The sequence below is a fragment of the Oreochromis niloticus genome, linkage group LG3 (assembly GCF_001858045.2).
Source record: "Oreochromis niloticus isolate F11D_XX linkage group LG3, O_niloticus_UMD_NMBU, whole genome shotgun sequence".
In the NCBI taxonomy this organism is placed as follows: domain Eukaryota; kingdom Metazoa; phylum Chordata; class Actinopteri; order Cichliformes; family Cichlidae; genus Oreochromis; species Oreochromis niloticus.
In genome coordinates, this window is record NC_031967.2 from 18017071 (window position 1) to 18030655 (window position 13585).

Consider the following 13585-nt stretch of genomic DNA (forward strand, 5'->3'; position numbering starts at 1 on the left):
GATCCAACAGAGCATGTTTGTGCTGGGCTCACTGTTTGCAGATGGGAAGACTGGCATTACAGATGTGTGACGCTATCATGTCAACGTGGACCAAAATCTCTGAACGTTTCCAGCATCTTGTTGAATCTATGCCACAAAGAATGAAGGTAGTCCTGAAGGAAAAAGATTCCAACCCTCTACTACCAAGGTACACCTAACAGATGTATTTCTCTCAACTTTTAAGACATTTTAAGCAAAATAAATAACAACTACAAAATACTTTAAGGAGTCCTTTTACGTAACATTTGAATTCTTATTAACTGTAGCAGCTAAGAAAATAGCTCATGCTACGTTTTTAAAACTGTTCCACCACCTTTAGTATCTGCGTAAAAAGCTACCAAGTGTGATCCGATGTTTTTCTCCCTTGCTGTTTCCGAGGTCGAGGATTCAGCTTTGGGCTTTCTAAAGGCAATATTCATGGTTTCAGAAACCCCGACTTTGTGGTCTTGACCTTTTCTCCTGCCAAAACAACAACACTTATTAAAGCTTAGTCACTTCTGCAGTTTCAGAAAGCTTTGATCCCATGTCAAACACTGTTGAATATCTTCATTGTAGGGCTTGAGGTGTGACGTGTCAGCCTGCAGAAATGTACATGGACTTTGACTTGAACTGAGTCACGGCTAGACCAGCGTTTGCCTCCTAAATTTTGTCACTGATTCAATCGATATGAAGCAAGAAAACTGAAGAAAAATAAGAACAATTAGTAAATGAAGATCGCTGTCCACCCCATATAATGTCTGACTTTCTCTTCTGTGATCAGATCAACTCTCCCCTAAATGCTGCAGCACACGGCGAACACTCTAATCTCTTTAACCTGTCGCAAGCAAACAGCTCCTCGAACATCTCCCATTTCCAGCTGTTCACCTGGAATGGAAACAGAGGTGCAGACTGCGCCTTCCTCACACGTCTCTGCTCCCAGCGTGCTTCGGAGGAACTAGGTCAGGGCTTGTTGGTAGTTGTAACTGAGGTTTGGCGCTTCTGCAACCTTGCTGATGAGAGGAGAGAATACGAGATAACGAGAGATGAGACGAGCGGTCGTGCTCCATTGATGGGATTCATCGTAACTCTCCTCGCAGATACAATATTTGCCCGCCGGTGGCACAAAATTGATGCGATCTCCCTGTGCAAACACCCTGTATTTGGTGAAAAGCTTTTAGTTGGTCAAACACAGGCAGCTAAAGCATCTTACAACCATAGGATTCAGGGATTTTTTCTCTTTTCTTTTCTTTTTAAGGCTCATACTGTGCAGAGTTTGCTTAAATTTCAGGTGCCCGTGGGGTTAAAGTGTTTAGTTGTGGCTGGTTTATCTGGCGTGCCACAGTGTACTTGTAGGGAGGGGGAGGGAGGAAGATATGGGTGAGTCACAGGCTTTCCCATCACAGGAAATACAGGTCACACTTGAAAAAATACAAGGATGACAAAAAGGAGGGCTCAATGCTGCTGACAGTGAAGTGGCTATTTATAGGGCTGGGTAAATAAAAGGTAATGACATACTGTAGCTACTGTAGGACACATGCACGCACGCGCACACATCGGCGCACCATGTGACCTGCAGAGACCTCCCATTGAACAAACAAAGTGGTGTAATTATAAGCCCGTGTGGCTCTGCAGGTGAAATGTGCTCGCGATAGTCAAGCCCTTGTTGTCCTAATGACTGGAAGCAGCCCCAACAGCCAACAGACATGAGCTCACCGTCATTACAATGGGAGGCGTGGCCAAGCCTGTGACTGCTGTGGACCTGATGTTGCTGTGGAGACAGGACACACACACACACAGTCACACACACGGATCTGCTTAGAGTTAGACCACTGGGAAATTAAAATGGTAGCCCAAAGCAACAGGATTTTATTGGCTATTTACGGCTTGATCCTGGATGTGTTTACGGTGCAGGTTTGTGTGTCTCGGCGAGCGCGTGCATGTGCAGGGCAGTGTACAGGTGCGCCGCGCACGCATCGCCTAATTACAATGACAACGTCAGCCGGCGTTGGAGAGATATTCACCACGCTTGTCTGGCATTGGGCATCTTGTGCAGAAGAGCAATTACTGGCCTATCAAATCATTTTACAGCTCGGTTCTGTGTGTGTGTTTAAGGCTGTCAGCTCTGTCAATGTTTTCTGGCTCTCTGGGGACAAAAAAAACAAACCTTCATGAATTTCCTGTTTCACAGCATGCTCTGCAACTTCATTTACAGCTACCGGTACTTCAGGAATGAGCTGAGCAGAGCTTCTCTCGACACACAAGAAGAACACTTTCATTTCTAAAAGAAAATACTCGATGACAATGTGGTCCAGCAACCTCTAGTTGCAGAACGAAAACAAAAGAAAAGGCCAGAGGCGGTGGCAGCGTGGAGGCAAAAAGTGAACCATTTTATTACATTAAAATGTTTCATACAAACAATGCATACACACTAGGTTCATATTGCTTCAGACGTAAGTTTCTTTTTCTCTTTGAATTTCCAGTTAAACAACTCTGTAACAAAATGTAAGTACAACATTTATGAAAATATAAATCTCTAAACAGGTAAGTCAGTCCTGACGATACAAAGAATACCATAGAAACATTCATTACCAGTATGTCAACTATGAGTTGCAAACATGTAAGTTATTAAAAGTCATTCAAGTTACTTAACATACAATAATACCATTTTACTGGCTTCCATATGGACACATTCAAATATACTCTTAAACTGGCATTCCGATATATTTTATAAGAGGACTCTTTTTTTAAACTTCTTTAGCAAAGATAGCAAGTTTTTCTCTATCATAAACATAATCACAGTCGAACACTGAAACGATTTGGTAACAATATAATTACAGTACAAGCCTCAGAAACAACTGTCGACAAAAGTAAATCACAAACTATAATCGGGACTTTGGCAAATTACTTGAAAGAACATCTTTTTTTTAAACTCTTGAGTCGGAGGGAAATAAAGTGTTTTAAAGCTTGGTGCTGCTACTTAGTTTGAAATTATCCAAGGGCCTTTATCTTAACTCTTCAAAACTGGTAAACATAGAATAAGATGGAATAGCCCTTTAAAAAGTATATGTCAAAGTGAAAGTGTGTGTTTGTTGTTTCCGTCATGCGTCAGTAAAGTTTGGACTCACCACAGCTCAAAACTGCTTGAGATAAATTCAATTACAGTCATGCTTTGAAAAAAGAAAAGCCACCCATGGCACCTGCAAGGTACGAGCTCAAAGATGTTCCAATATTCCTTCAGACTGTCAGCTGATCTCAACAGTTTAACATGTCATAATGTTATCAGGGTCAGATTTATCAAGCAAGGGTCAAAAAGATCAGAGAGAGACACAAATGTTTAAAGATGGCTGTACTTCCCACCTCTCCAAAGAGCTGCAGCTAGAAATACGCTACGTGGACGAAAGTACTGAGCCAGCAACACGCTACAGCTACAGGAGCTGCTCAGCCATGCAAACCCATGCGACGAAGCTCCCAGCACACAGTTTTTGTGCCGACGTTAATGCCAGAGGAGGTTTGGAGCTCAATCAACAACCGCGCTTTTTATTGTTAGGTAGTCTGCCACTTCCTGCCTGTGTTACTGGGGTTCCTAAACTCCTCATTTCCACCCACACTTACAACTGATTGTGGAATATCTAGGAATTTTTGCAGATTTGTTGAAACAGTGGAATCCTACTACAGCACTGTTGATCATATTGGCACTCAAGACTGAGCCATAAAGTTGTGCAAACTCAGTAAAAGTAAAGTCGCTAAACTTTGTAACTGCTGTTGCAGGTGATCACTGAAAATGGGCACAATGTTACTTCTGGCGCGGCACACAGTTAATCTCTGCCTGCACTTCATTTGATGGCTCAGTTGATTCTCTTCTGTCCATCCTATGTGCAAAATTCAATTAGTGGCTCCATAATATGGTACTTTCCACTTTTTTCTAGAAAGAGAAAGATCCCTAGTTTGATCCTGGGAGGAGACACAAATGCCTCGGCAGTTGCCGGCATAAACATCTGCCAAATCAAATATGTGGAACTACCCGCTGGGACCCCGTTTGAATAAAGGAGTGGCTGAAAGTAACCTTCAGTTAGGGTGCACTATTACATCTGCAAGATTCTTTGGAACCCACTATTGGCCAACTCTGTCTAATGCCACTGGTGCTCAGTCTCCCCTGTTAAGGAGGTGTTGGTGCTCCCCTCCCTGCTTTCAACATATGGACGGGCTGGAAGGTCCCAGGCACCTTGGACCATATAAAAGTTACTGAGGACAGGATACAAATCCAATTCTGACTGAAGTGGCCTCGACAGGATTAAAGTAATGGGTCTCTTCCCACTGACTTAGATAAGGGGTTGGTCTTGTTAGCACTAGTTTTAAGGGCCCGGAGGTGTTAGCAAGATGGCTGCTGAGTGGTGAGATTTTCTCCTAGAATGACTTTAATAGAGTTCAGAAAGAATTTAGAAATCGCCTTCTGAGAAGTTGTGAAAAAAAAACAGCATGAAAACTAAAGTTGGTGAATGTGTAAGAAAAATGTAACAGTGTCAACGTGGCACGCAATTTGAAATAAAAGCAAAAAGTCCAACTTAAAAATGTACATTTAAAATGTAACTTCTGCTTTAGATCTGTGCTGAAATATCCACCACAAGATACATTTTTCCTCCACATTCACAATCTTCAGCGTCTTGTCCAAGGTGTTTTACACAGGGTGACAAACAATCTCAAGTACCGACCCAAATTTAATACCACCGATTACCAAAGCTGTTCCACTATGACGTCAGCTGCTAAAACGACAGCATCGACATTTTTAATGATACCAGGCACATATGAAGAGACTCTAGCATTTCAAGTGAGCCCGCTGTAGCCTGCAAGTGCCTGAATAGCTTGTGTCTTTCTGTAGATAAATCTTAAGACAAACCTAGATCACTTTCAACAATTTATACGTCTCATATGAATAAATCTAATAATTTCTCACAAAAACCACTTATAAAGTGCTTCCACCTACAGCCTACACTTCTAAATATATTCACACGGCCGAGCTGTTTCAGAGAAACACTGGGCTAATCACTCTTTTCTTTAACACTGAAACACTTGAACAAACGCCACTAAACCTAAAGCAAATACACTGGTTAAGGCGTGAATGTGCATGGTGCTATGCTACACTTTTATGCTCAATAGTGGTGTTTCCCTTAAAAAACGAACAGCAGACAAACTGATGGAACTGCAGGCAAATTCACATCCAATTTACGTAAACTGTTCCAAGAAATTTCTACAACTATCGTTACAGAGAGCAATGCCTTCCATCTCCCGCGTTGTTGACCGGTACACTGATCGTTCACATCTGGCGTCAATGCAAGTATTATGCAACGGTGCGTAGACTGTGTGTACAAATTCCCTGCATTTTCATAAATCTTGTAATCTGCACATAAAGAACATTTTAAATTCCAGGCACTCACTTTGATTGCATTAAGCACAACATAACTTTTTTGTTTTGTTTTTTTAAGGACAAATTGCAGCAGCCAAAAAGAGATATGTACATATGTTCATAGTTCTTCCATTTTGTACAGTACAGCCTGATATTAATACAAACATGAATATACTCTTTTACGAACAACAGTATGGCTTAATGTGCACAATGTAAATTAAGATATGGTAGGATGATAGTGGCTAAGATCACTGGAATGGCTTTGTAAATGTTTGAACGAGACATCTGAATCATAACTTTGTTCTTCAAATGCAAAAGGACACATAATGGCAAACTAATACTTCACACGATTTACATTTGTTTTCTTTTGAAAAAACAGTATTTTCTAACAGTCTTAATGCGTAAAACAAAGTGTGTCGTAAGTTGGAAGTAATTCATACATAACTTGAGTGCAGCGATAAAAACCGGTCGGCCCATTAACTACCCATAGGGCTGACATCTGCAGCTGAATCACGTGGCTGTAAACAAGAATCAACTGCGACCCCAGAGATTCTAAGCTTTGTCGCCTGTCTCCGCCCTCCCACCTTAGCTCCTCCCGCTCCTCTGTTCTCCACCCGTCACTGCAGCAGTTCAGTCTTTTTCGTAGGTGTTGTCGACTCACCTTCTCCAGAGTCGGACACGTTGATGGGGCTGTCCCTGGAAAAGACCTCTGTCGACTCTCTCCAAATGCAGTCGGCAACAGTCTTAAAGGAATGATTGCTGCATTTGGGACGGACCTTCTGAGAGGCATTGTTGACAATCTGGCGGCTGTTGGAGGTTGCTATCTTTATCTTGAGGGCAGCATCCACACGATCCACTACTGTGTACGTGCCAATGCTGCCATCCTCAAAGCCGATGATGATGTTTAGCGCTCGCTGGGAGAGAGACAGGAAGGTGGGGGTCTTGTAAAGCGAGCATGTGCCAATGCTCTTGCCATCGGCAAGGCGCATCACGATCAGGTTGGACACAACGCCCGCGTCGTCGTCTTCGTCACAGTTCCGGAAACATATGTATACAAGGTAACGTCCATCTCTTGATAACTTCTGACGCCAAATTATACCCGCGGCATGAACAAGCCTGAGCTTCCCACTGTGAAGGTCCAAGACGTTAATATTCTCGTCACCTTTGGAGACAATTCCTAATTTCCCATTGGGTGAGATTTGGAAGTCCTCTAGATTTTTGAGGAAATTGGCTGGCAACTGGACTCTCCTACAAACAGACTCATCTGCAACGCTCCAGATGAAGACTGTCTCGGTGGATGTGATGAAGACTACACAGTCAGGACAGTCGGGAATGAGTTTGAAGTTGACAATGGTAATACCATCATCGCAGACAAACTTCTTTGATACGCTGCCTGACCACAGGCTGACAGCGAGAAGCTTGTTTTTGGACGTTCCCACAAGGAAAGTGTTCGCTGTGGTGATCAGTGCATTCTGGAGGGTAACTAAGATGTTGCAGACTTTGTGTCCCGTAGCAAGCCTCCACACTCTGGAGGCATTCTGCTCACAAAGGGACACCACAAACTGGTCATTGTGCGTAATTAACAATTGTGATATTCTCTGTCCATTGATGCGGAATATGTTTTCTCCTGTGTTGGTTTGCCAGACATACTGACTGGACTTGTCATCCGAAGTCACCATGAGATCCCCTGAGGAGGTTAGGACACAGTTCTCTACTATGCCCTCGTGCTTAAAGACTGTCTCAATGAAGCCAGTGCTAAAGTTCCACTTGTGGACAGCTTCTGAGCCGTCCATGGTAAACACATAGTCCTCTCTGCCAGACAGCTGCAAGGTCTGGATCTTCTTCCCTGTTTTGTCAATGTTGGACATGGCGGTGATGATATCAATGTCCCAAACAGACAGAACTCCACTGCTGGCAACCGAAAGGAGCAAGTTGTGGTGGATTGATTTGATGAGTTTCACGATAGCCCCTGAGATCTCAATCAGGCTAGCCATGCACTGTCCACTGTCTCTCCTCCAGACAAAGATAGAGGAGGTATTTTCCATGGAGGCCACAATGCTTTGGCCATTCTTGGAGAGTACAGCAGCGACAAAGCGTTCACTACGTTTGGCTTTAAACTTTTCTACCATTTTCCATACTTTTGTGTCCAGCACCTCTATACTTCTAGCCTTGCAAATGAGAATGGAACGCTGGTCTTCCGCTAACTCAATGCCCACTACTTCGCTCTCATCCCCTCTACAATCATAATCCTCCATCAGCTTCGGGTTAGTGACCTCTTTGGTGTTCCACACGGACAAACTGCCTTCATTGTCAATCATCACCATTTGGTTGAGAGTGTCGAGTACAAGAATGGACTTGACAAACCCTCCAGAAAACTCAGACGTCACAGTGGCCAACTTGTCACCATTTCCAAGATGAAAGATGGAGACCGTGTTGAGGTACTGGCCACAGAAGGCATACATTCCATCTGGCGAGCACTGAACACAAGTCACCTCATACCAGCAGTGGAACTGGTACAAAGGCCAACCATAGAGGAGGTCAATGACGTTCACATCTTTACTAGCCTCAAGCCATGCCAAAGCATGATGGGTAGATAAAGTAAAACCATTAATGAAGGCAACGCCACCAGTGATGCCAGCATGCTTGGAGCCCTTGATTTCAACCTCAGATAAAAGGCAGGACTTGTGATTATCATAGATGAGCAGTGTGTTTTTAGTTGTGGCCACAACCAGATACTTCTCATCAGAGGTCAACCTGATTCCCAGCACAACAGATCTGGCTGTGTCGATCTGCCGTAGAAGTTGCCTGCTCTCTACATCCCAGGTGCTGACAGATCCATCTTCCAGTGCTACGAGGACTATGTTTGGGGCTAGAGTGGGCAAGATCTCCACAATCTGCATGTAGCTGGAGCAAAGAGGAAGCCTCTCTGGACTGTAAGTAACATCCATAGAGGAGTGGAGAGGCACAATAGAGCAGTACTTTGGGCCATCTTTGTCACACTCCAGAAGGAGGTGTCTGAGTTTAGGCAGAGAGGTGACAACTGGCAAAAGTCTTTGCTGCAGCTCTGCAGACAGCGACGCTGGATTCTTCAGCACTTTTACTTTGATGCTACGGAGAGTTGTGGCTAAAAACTTCAGCTCTTTCTCTTGGGTGTAAGTGTAAGCTAGGTCAATGTCTGTTAGAGCCTTTTCAAACTGGCCAATCTTGATCATTGTGTAGAGCCAGCTGAAGTTCATTATGACACCAAACATGAGGTCATCTGTACGCCCACTCCTGGTAAGGTGGTACACCAGCTCTGTCATTTTTCTGTGGTTGACAAAGAAAATGTCAGGCTCCAAAAGGTTGCACTGGAACACCCAAGGTTGTTCAGGAGTCTGTCTGTCATAGGAGTACTTATCAGAAGATGTCTTTTCATGGGACTGCTGATGGTGAGGGTTTTTGTGATGAGAAATGTTCAAGGAAGTGAAATGGTTGTTATCGTAGGTAAAGATCTTCTTTCTGCCCCCTGACCATGCCCCTAGAAAATACTCAGCTAAGAGGCTATGCATCTGATGCACGTCCTCCTCATTGCTAAGGTACAGCTTCTGGGCAATAAGGTGCAGGTGCCTGTTGGCCCAGACCATCAAAGTGACGTTCCGTACCTGACGTTCCACCAGATACCCCTCAAGCTCCTCTCTGAGCTTTGCAATCAAGTCATAGGCGATTCTCAATGGGTTTTTGAGATAAGTTGCCACAATGACATCACCGAGAACTATGTTATCAAGGGACAGGATATCTTCCAGCTCAACTTCAGTTAGCCCAGCCTTGGCCATGGTGATATACCCTAGTGCTCTGAAGACAAATCGTTGGCCTAACTTGTTTTCCACAGAGTAGAACAACTGCTCTATGCTTTCGTGCACCGTCGAGCAGAGCGACCTATCGTCCACATCTTTATGTGACCTCCAGTGAACTACTTCCCTGTAGATGAGGTTAACAAACATTGGCAAAGTACACTTGGCAAGTGCCTCATTGACATAGATCTGTTGGCCTGAGGTGACCTTTCTCTTCACACCCAGCAGTTGCTGCTTTAATGTCTGACTGCAGACTTTGCGGTCTCTCTGGATTAATTCAACGTAATACCCCTCATCATGGATGAGGTGGCGAAGCTTCTGCAGGATGCCGTGTTTATTGGGCAACGTTGACACCACAATGCGGACCGTCCGAGGGAGGTGTATGGGGAGCCACCACAGCTTGCGAGCTTCATCGGCATCAGAGAGCTGCTCCAGGGCATCTAGGACAATGACCAAGGGCCTGTGGAATGACGGTTCCCCTAAGAGGTTGATCAGGAGTTCCTTCATCTCCTGAATCTTGTTAGGCAAAAAGTGAATCAGGCAGCGGTAGTTTAATGCAATCTGTTCACAGATGCTCTGGAGGAGGGTTCGTAGGTCTGTGGAGAGCTGGCTGGAGCCGATATAACGAACAATGACCACTGGGTCGCTTTCAGGGCCCATCTCTTTCTGCAGCCACGTGTAGGCCTGAAAAACAGCATTGACAGATTATTACTGTGGATAATTCCAACATGGAAACTATTTTTAATCATTTTCTAGTTACTGGACATGTGTAATGTGTAACACTCAGTTAAAATATTCTGTGAATGAGAACTACTCTAGTTTTGAGGCTATAGTGATGTTATAATTTCATTCATGAATTCATGAAATGGCCCAGCTGAGATTTCGTCTGACATTAAAAAAGTTAACTGACATATTCAGGGCAACACGAAGACACTCCACATTTGACTTTCAGTGAGTTTGAGAGAGAGGCAGAGAAAAAGACAGACACACACAGACAGATTCGCTCTATTGCGTATTTAAAATGTTATGTTTTACATGTGTTTGCGCCTCCATTTCTCATTCTGCGGGTAAGGAATGTGAGCAGACGCTGAATTTATAAAACTGTAAATATCAAAGACCAAACATATGTGTAGAAAAATCATTTAACATTTTTCCTCAAACAGCGTCTGGCACCTTTATTTAACTCAGCAGGCAGAAGATAACAGCCTTTATTTGAGGCAGGTTTACATTAGAGCACGGCTTTTGTTTCTAAGACCTTCTGTTTGAATAGTATGCTGTCAAATACAAAGTCTCAGTTTCCTGTGCTCAAAGATAAATATTTTTTAAAGTTACTGCATTACGCTAACTGTACTATAACACATTACAATGACAGACATCATCACAACAGGTTGTCTTTGTGCACAATCGGTTTATTTTAGCAACACTGCATTCAAGGTGTCCAGACTTTTATTACTATCATTGTAGTAAAAATTATGAATTTAAAGGACTTTAAAAGCGATAAAACAACAAACTCATAACACTGTAGCAAATGTTTAAAAGCACTAGTTTAAAAGCAAACTAGTGCTGGGGGTTTACATGGTAATGTAAAGAGCCTACAGTAATACAGAGAAATTATAAATAATCACATGACTCCCTAAGCACTTGTTGACAGTGGGAAGAAAAAACTTCCTTTGAACAGGAAGAAACTTCCAGCAGGAAGTTTCAGGATTAAGGAGAGGCGACCATCTGCTGCGAATGGTATTGACTGTGCACACTTCTCACTCACGGCTGTAATCACATGACTGACTTACATCAATGTAAGACGACAGCTAACAGTAACATAGAAACTTTTCAGTAGAGCAAACAGTATAGCACACAATACAAAGGATTTCTAACACTAGGGACTGCACATTTACAAAATGTACGCAAGTTAATGTGAGTGAGCCAGGCCTGTTAGCAGCTGTGAGGAGCAATGTTCACACAGATGCAGGATGAACAAAAGAGAGCAGAGATGCTCCAAAAGAACTTTGAACAGGCAGACAGCTCCAACACACACACACACACACACACACACACACACACACACACACACAGCACCTGGGCACCAGGTGAGGCAATGACAATGTGTTTCTCAAGGCTAACAGGCATTTTCATGGTGGCAAAATAATCTGTGCTGCAAACTTATAGAAAAGAGTTCATTTCAAAGCTTCACTTGAATGCCACGGAGCCAGATGCTGATGTTGATCAAAGACAGCCCACAAAAAACAGCGTTACATCTATCCCTTTAAGGACCGATTTTCTAGCTGTGTAAAAAAGGTTTAATTTCTTTTAACAGAGCTTAAGTGTAGATTATTTATTGTTTTGGCTGTGTGGATCATTCTTTTTTTCTTTTTATTTAAACATAAAAACTTAATCAGAAATCTTACTAGAATGATTGTAGCGTGTATATATATACATACATATATATAGACCGATATTATGCACATTGTGCAAGAAGGAATTTTCTTTTCAACGAAGCACTTCCAGCTTAAAATATCACATTAACGCGAAGCATACGTTAGTAGGGGATGCTGCTAGGATTTTAGCTAACGCATCGCCCAGCTTCCGACAAACCACTGACTGACACAACTGCCGAGTGGATTGCAAAACATCTGCAGACCTATTAACACCGCTGAGAACACGCGCTTTACATAGCTTTGATTACTCGTTTCAAGGACTTAAAGTGCCTCCACAAGAGTGACAGAGAGAGAGAGTGGATAAATGTTTACAGAGTTTTTTGTTAACATGAATGTTCAAGATGTTCAATAAACATGTTAAGTGTGTATATTTTCCCTTTTTTCTCGAGTCTGTTTGCTCATGAAAAAAAGGAAATGCGATTAATATAGAATAAAAATGAATAATATTTAATCGTGATTAATCAAAATTAATCCACACTAACCCTGTGATGAATCTGATTAAACATTTTAATTAAAATAAATATATATGACACTAATATATAACATATATTATATATTAGTGTATACTTGAGAGAACCTGTGCTAAAAGAAAACTATTCAAATTCTCTTTGAATTTAAGTACACATTCTTTGTGTTTATTCTCCATTTACTTCATTATATTCCATAAATGTCTGTTACAAGCCTAAATATAACGTTTAAAAAGTGTAATTGCAGCCAGGCCATTGATCAAGTCATTGCCATTAATCGCAATTAATTACAGAAAATTCTGAGATTAATTAGTTAATTTTTTTTATCTATTGACAGCACTAATATATACACACACCTCAAGATCTCCACCTTTACGGGTGTGGAAATCTGATCGAAACTCAATATGAACATCATCACACATACAGTGTTTATTAATATCATCATTTTTCAAAAACATTTATTATAAATCTCAATCTAATATATATTATGTTCAGTTATAGTCTTCGTTGGTGTTTGTTTCACATGTTATGTTTCAGTAAGAGAATAACAACCGTGTCAAATTCCTGAAGGGAGCATTTCTGAAACGATTAAAAAAAGAAAAAAAAAAAGGGAGTATCCAAGAGGGAAAATTAATCTATGTCATAACTTAATGTAACCAGAAACCTCTTTTAACCCTTCGCCATAACCTTCGACACTGCTCAGTCGTCCTGGCGTGCACTGACCCTGCGTGTAGTTACATTTCCCGGGAAGTGCATGTCAGGTTACGTGGAAGGTTACGGTGTAGGGTTAAAAGGGGTTTCCAGCTCCGTGTCCAACTGGAATGAGTCTAAATCGGCTGTTACGGGTTTGAAACGTGACACCAATGAAGAAGTGCCTTCAGCCTGCATTCTTCTTAATGGTCACCAGGGGGCTGAAGAAGAAAGACTGTAAAGAAGTCTATGGGAAAGCGGCCAATCCAGTCTTTGATTATCCAGGATATGCTCATTGGCTAACAAGGTGATTGATAAGTGATTAGCCAATGAGCACGCTGTTTCAAAGTCATATCCCCGCCTGGCTTTTAAAATACCAAACTGACAGCGGGGAAAATGTTGATCTCAAGGCTTCAAAACAGTACTTCTGAAACCATTGGGCGTAGCTACATCCATCTTAATTACAACCAACTAACATACATACAATACAACATAACCGCAACAGAAACACCACACAACTATAAAACGCACATTCGTTTTGAAAGTGACTTGATTATAAATGTGCATAACTTTAATTAACCCGATCCTTAAGTAGACTAAATGCCGACGATTATCACGAGCCGCAAACTCAGCAGCCTCTAAAGACTCATTCCTGCACAGCCAATAATCTCTAACTGTGCCACAGCAGCCATTCCACCGTTAGGAACCCATTACCTATTGCTGTGTATTACGCTATTAAAGTCT

At 42.3% G+C, this 13585-nt stretch overlaps 1 protein-coding gene across 1 annotated transcript in view; it reads right to left on the minus strand.

Annotated features, from left to right (window-relative positions):
- Window positions 1–2384: 2384 nt before the first annotated feature.
- nwd2 (NACHT and WD repeat domain containing 2) overlaps window positions 2385–13585 on the minus strand; it is a 60390-nt gene continuing 49189 nt past the window's right edge. Inside the window, 1 exon segment of the mRNA XM_025902053.1 lies at window positions 2385–9933. Within this exon segment, the coding sequence (XP_025757838.1) occupies window positions 6037–9933 (3897 nt within the window). The 3' untranslated portion in view covers window positions 2385–6036.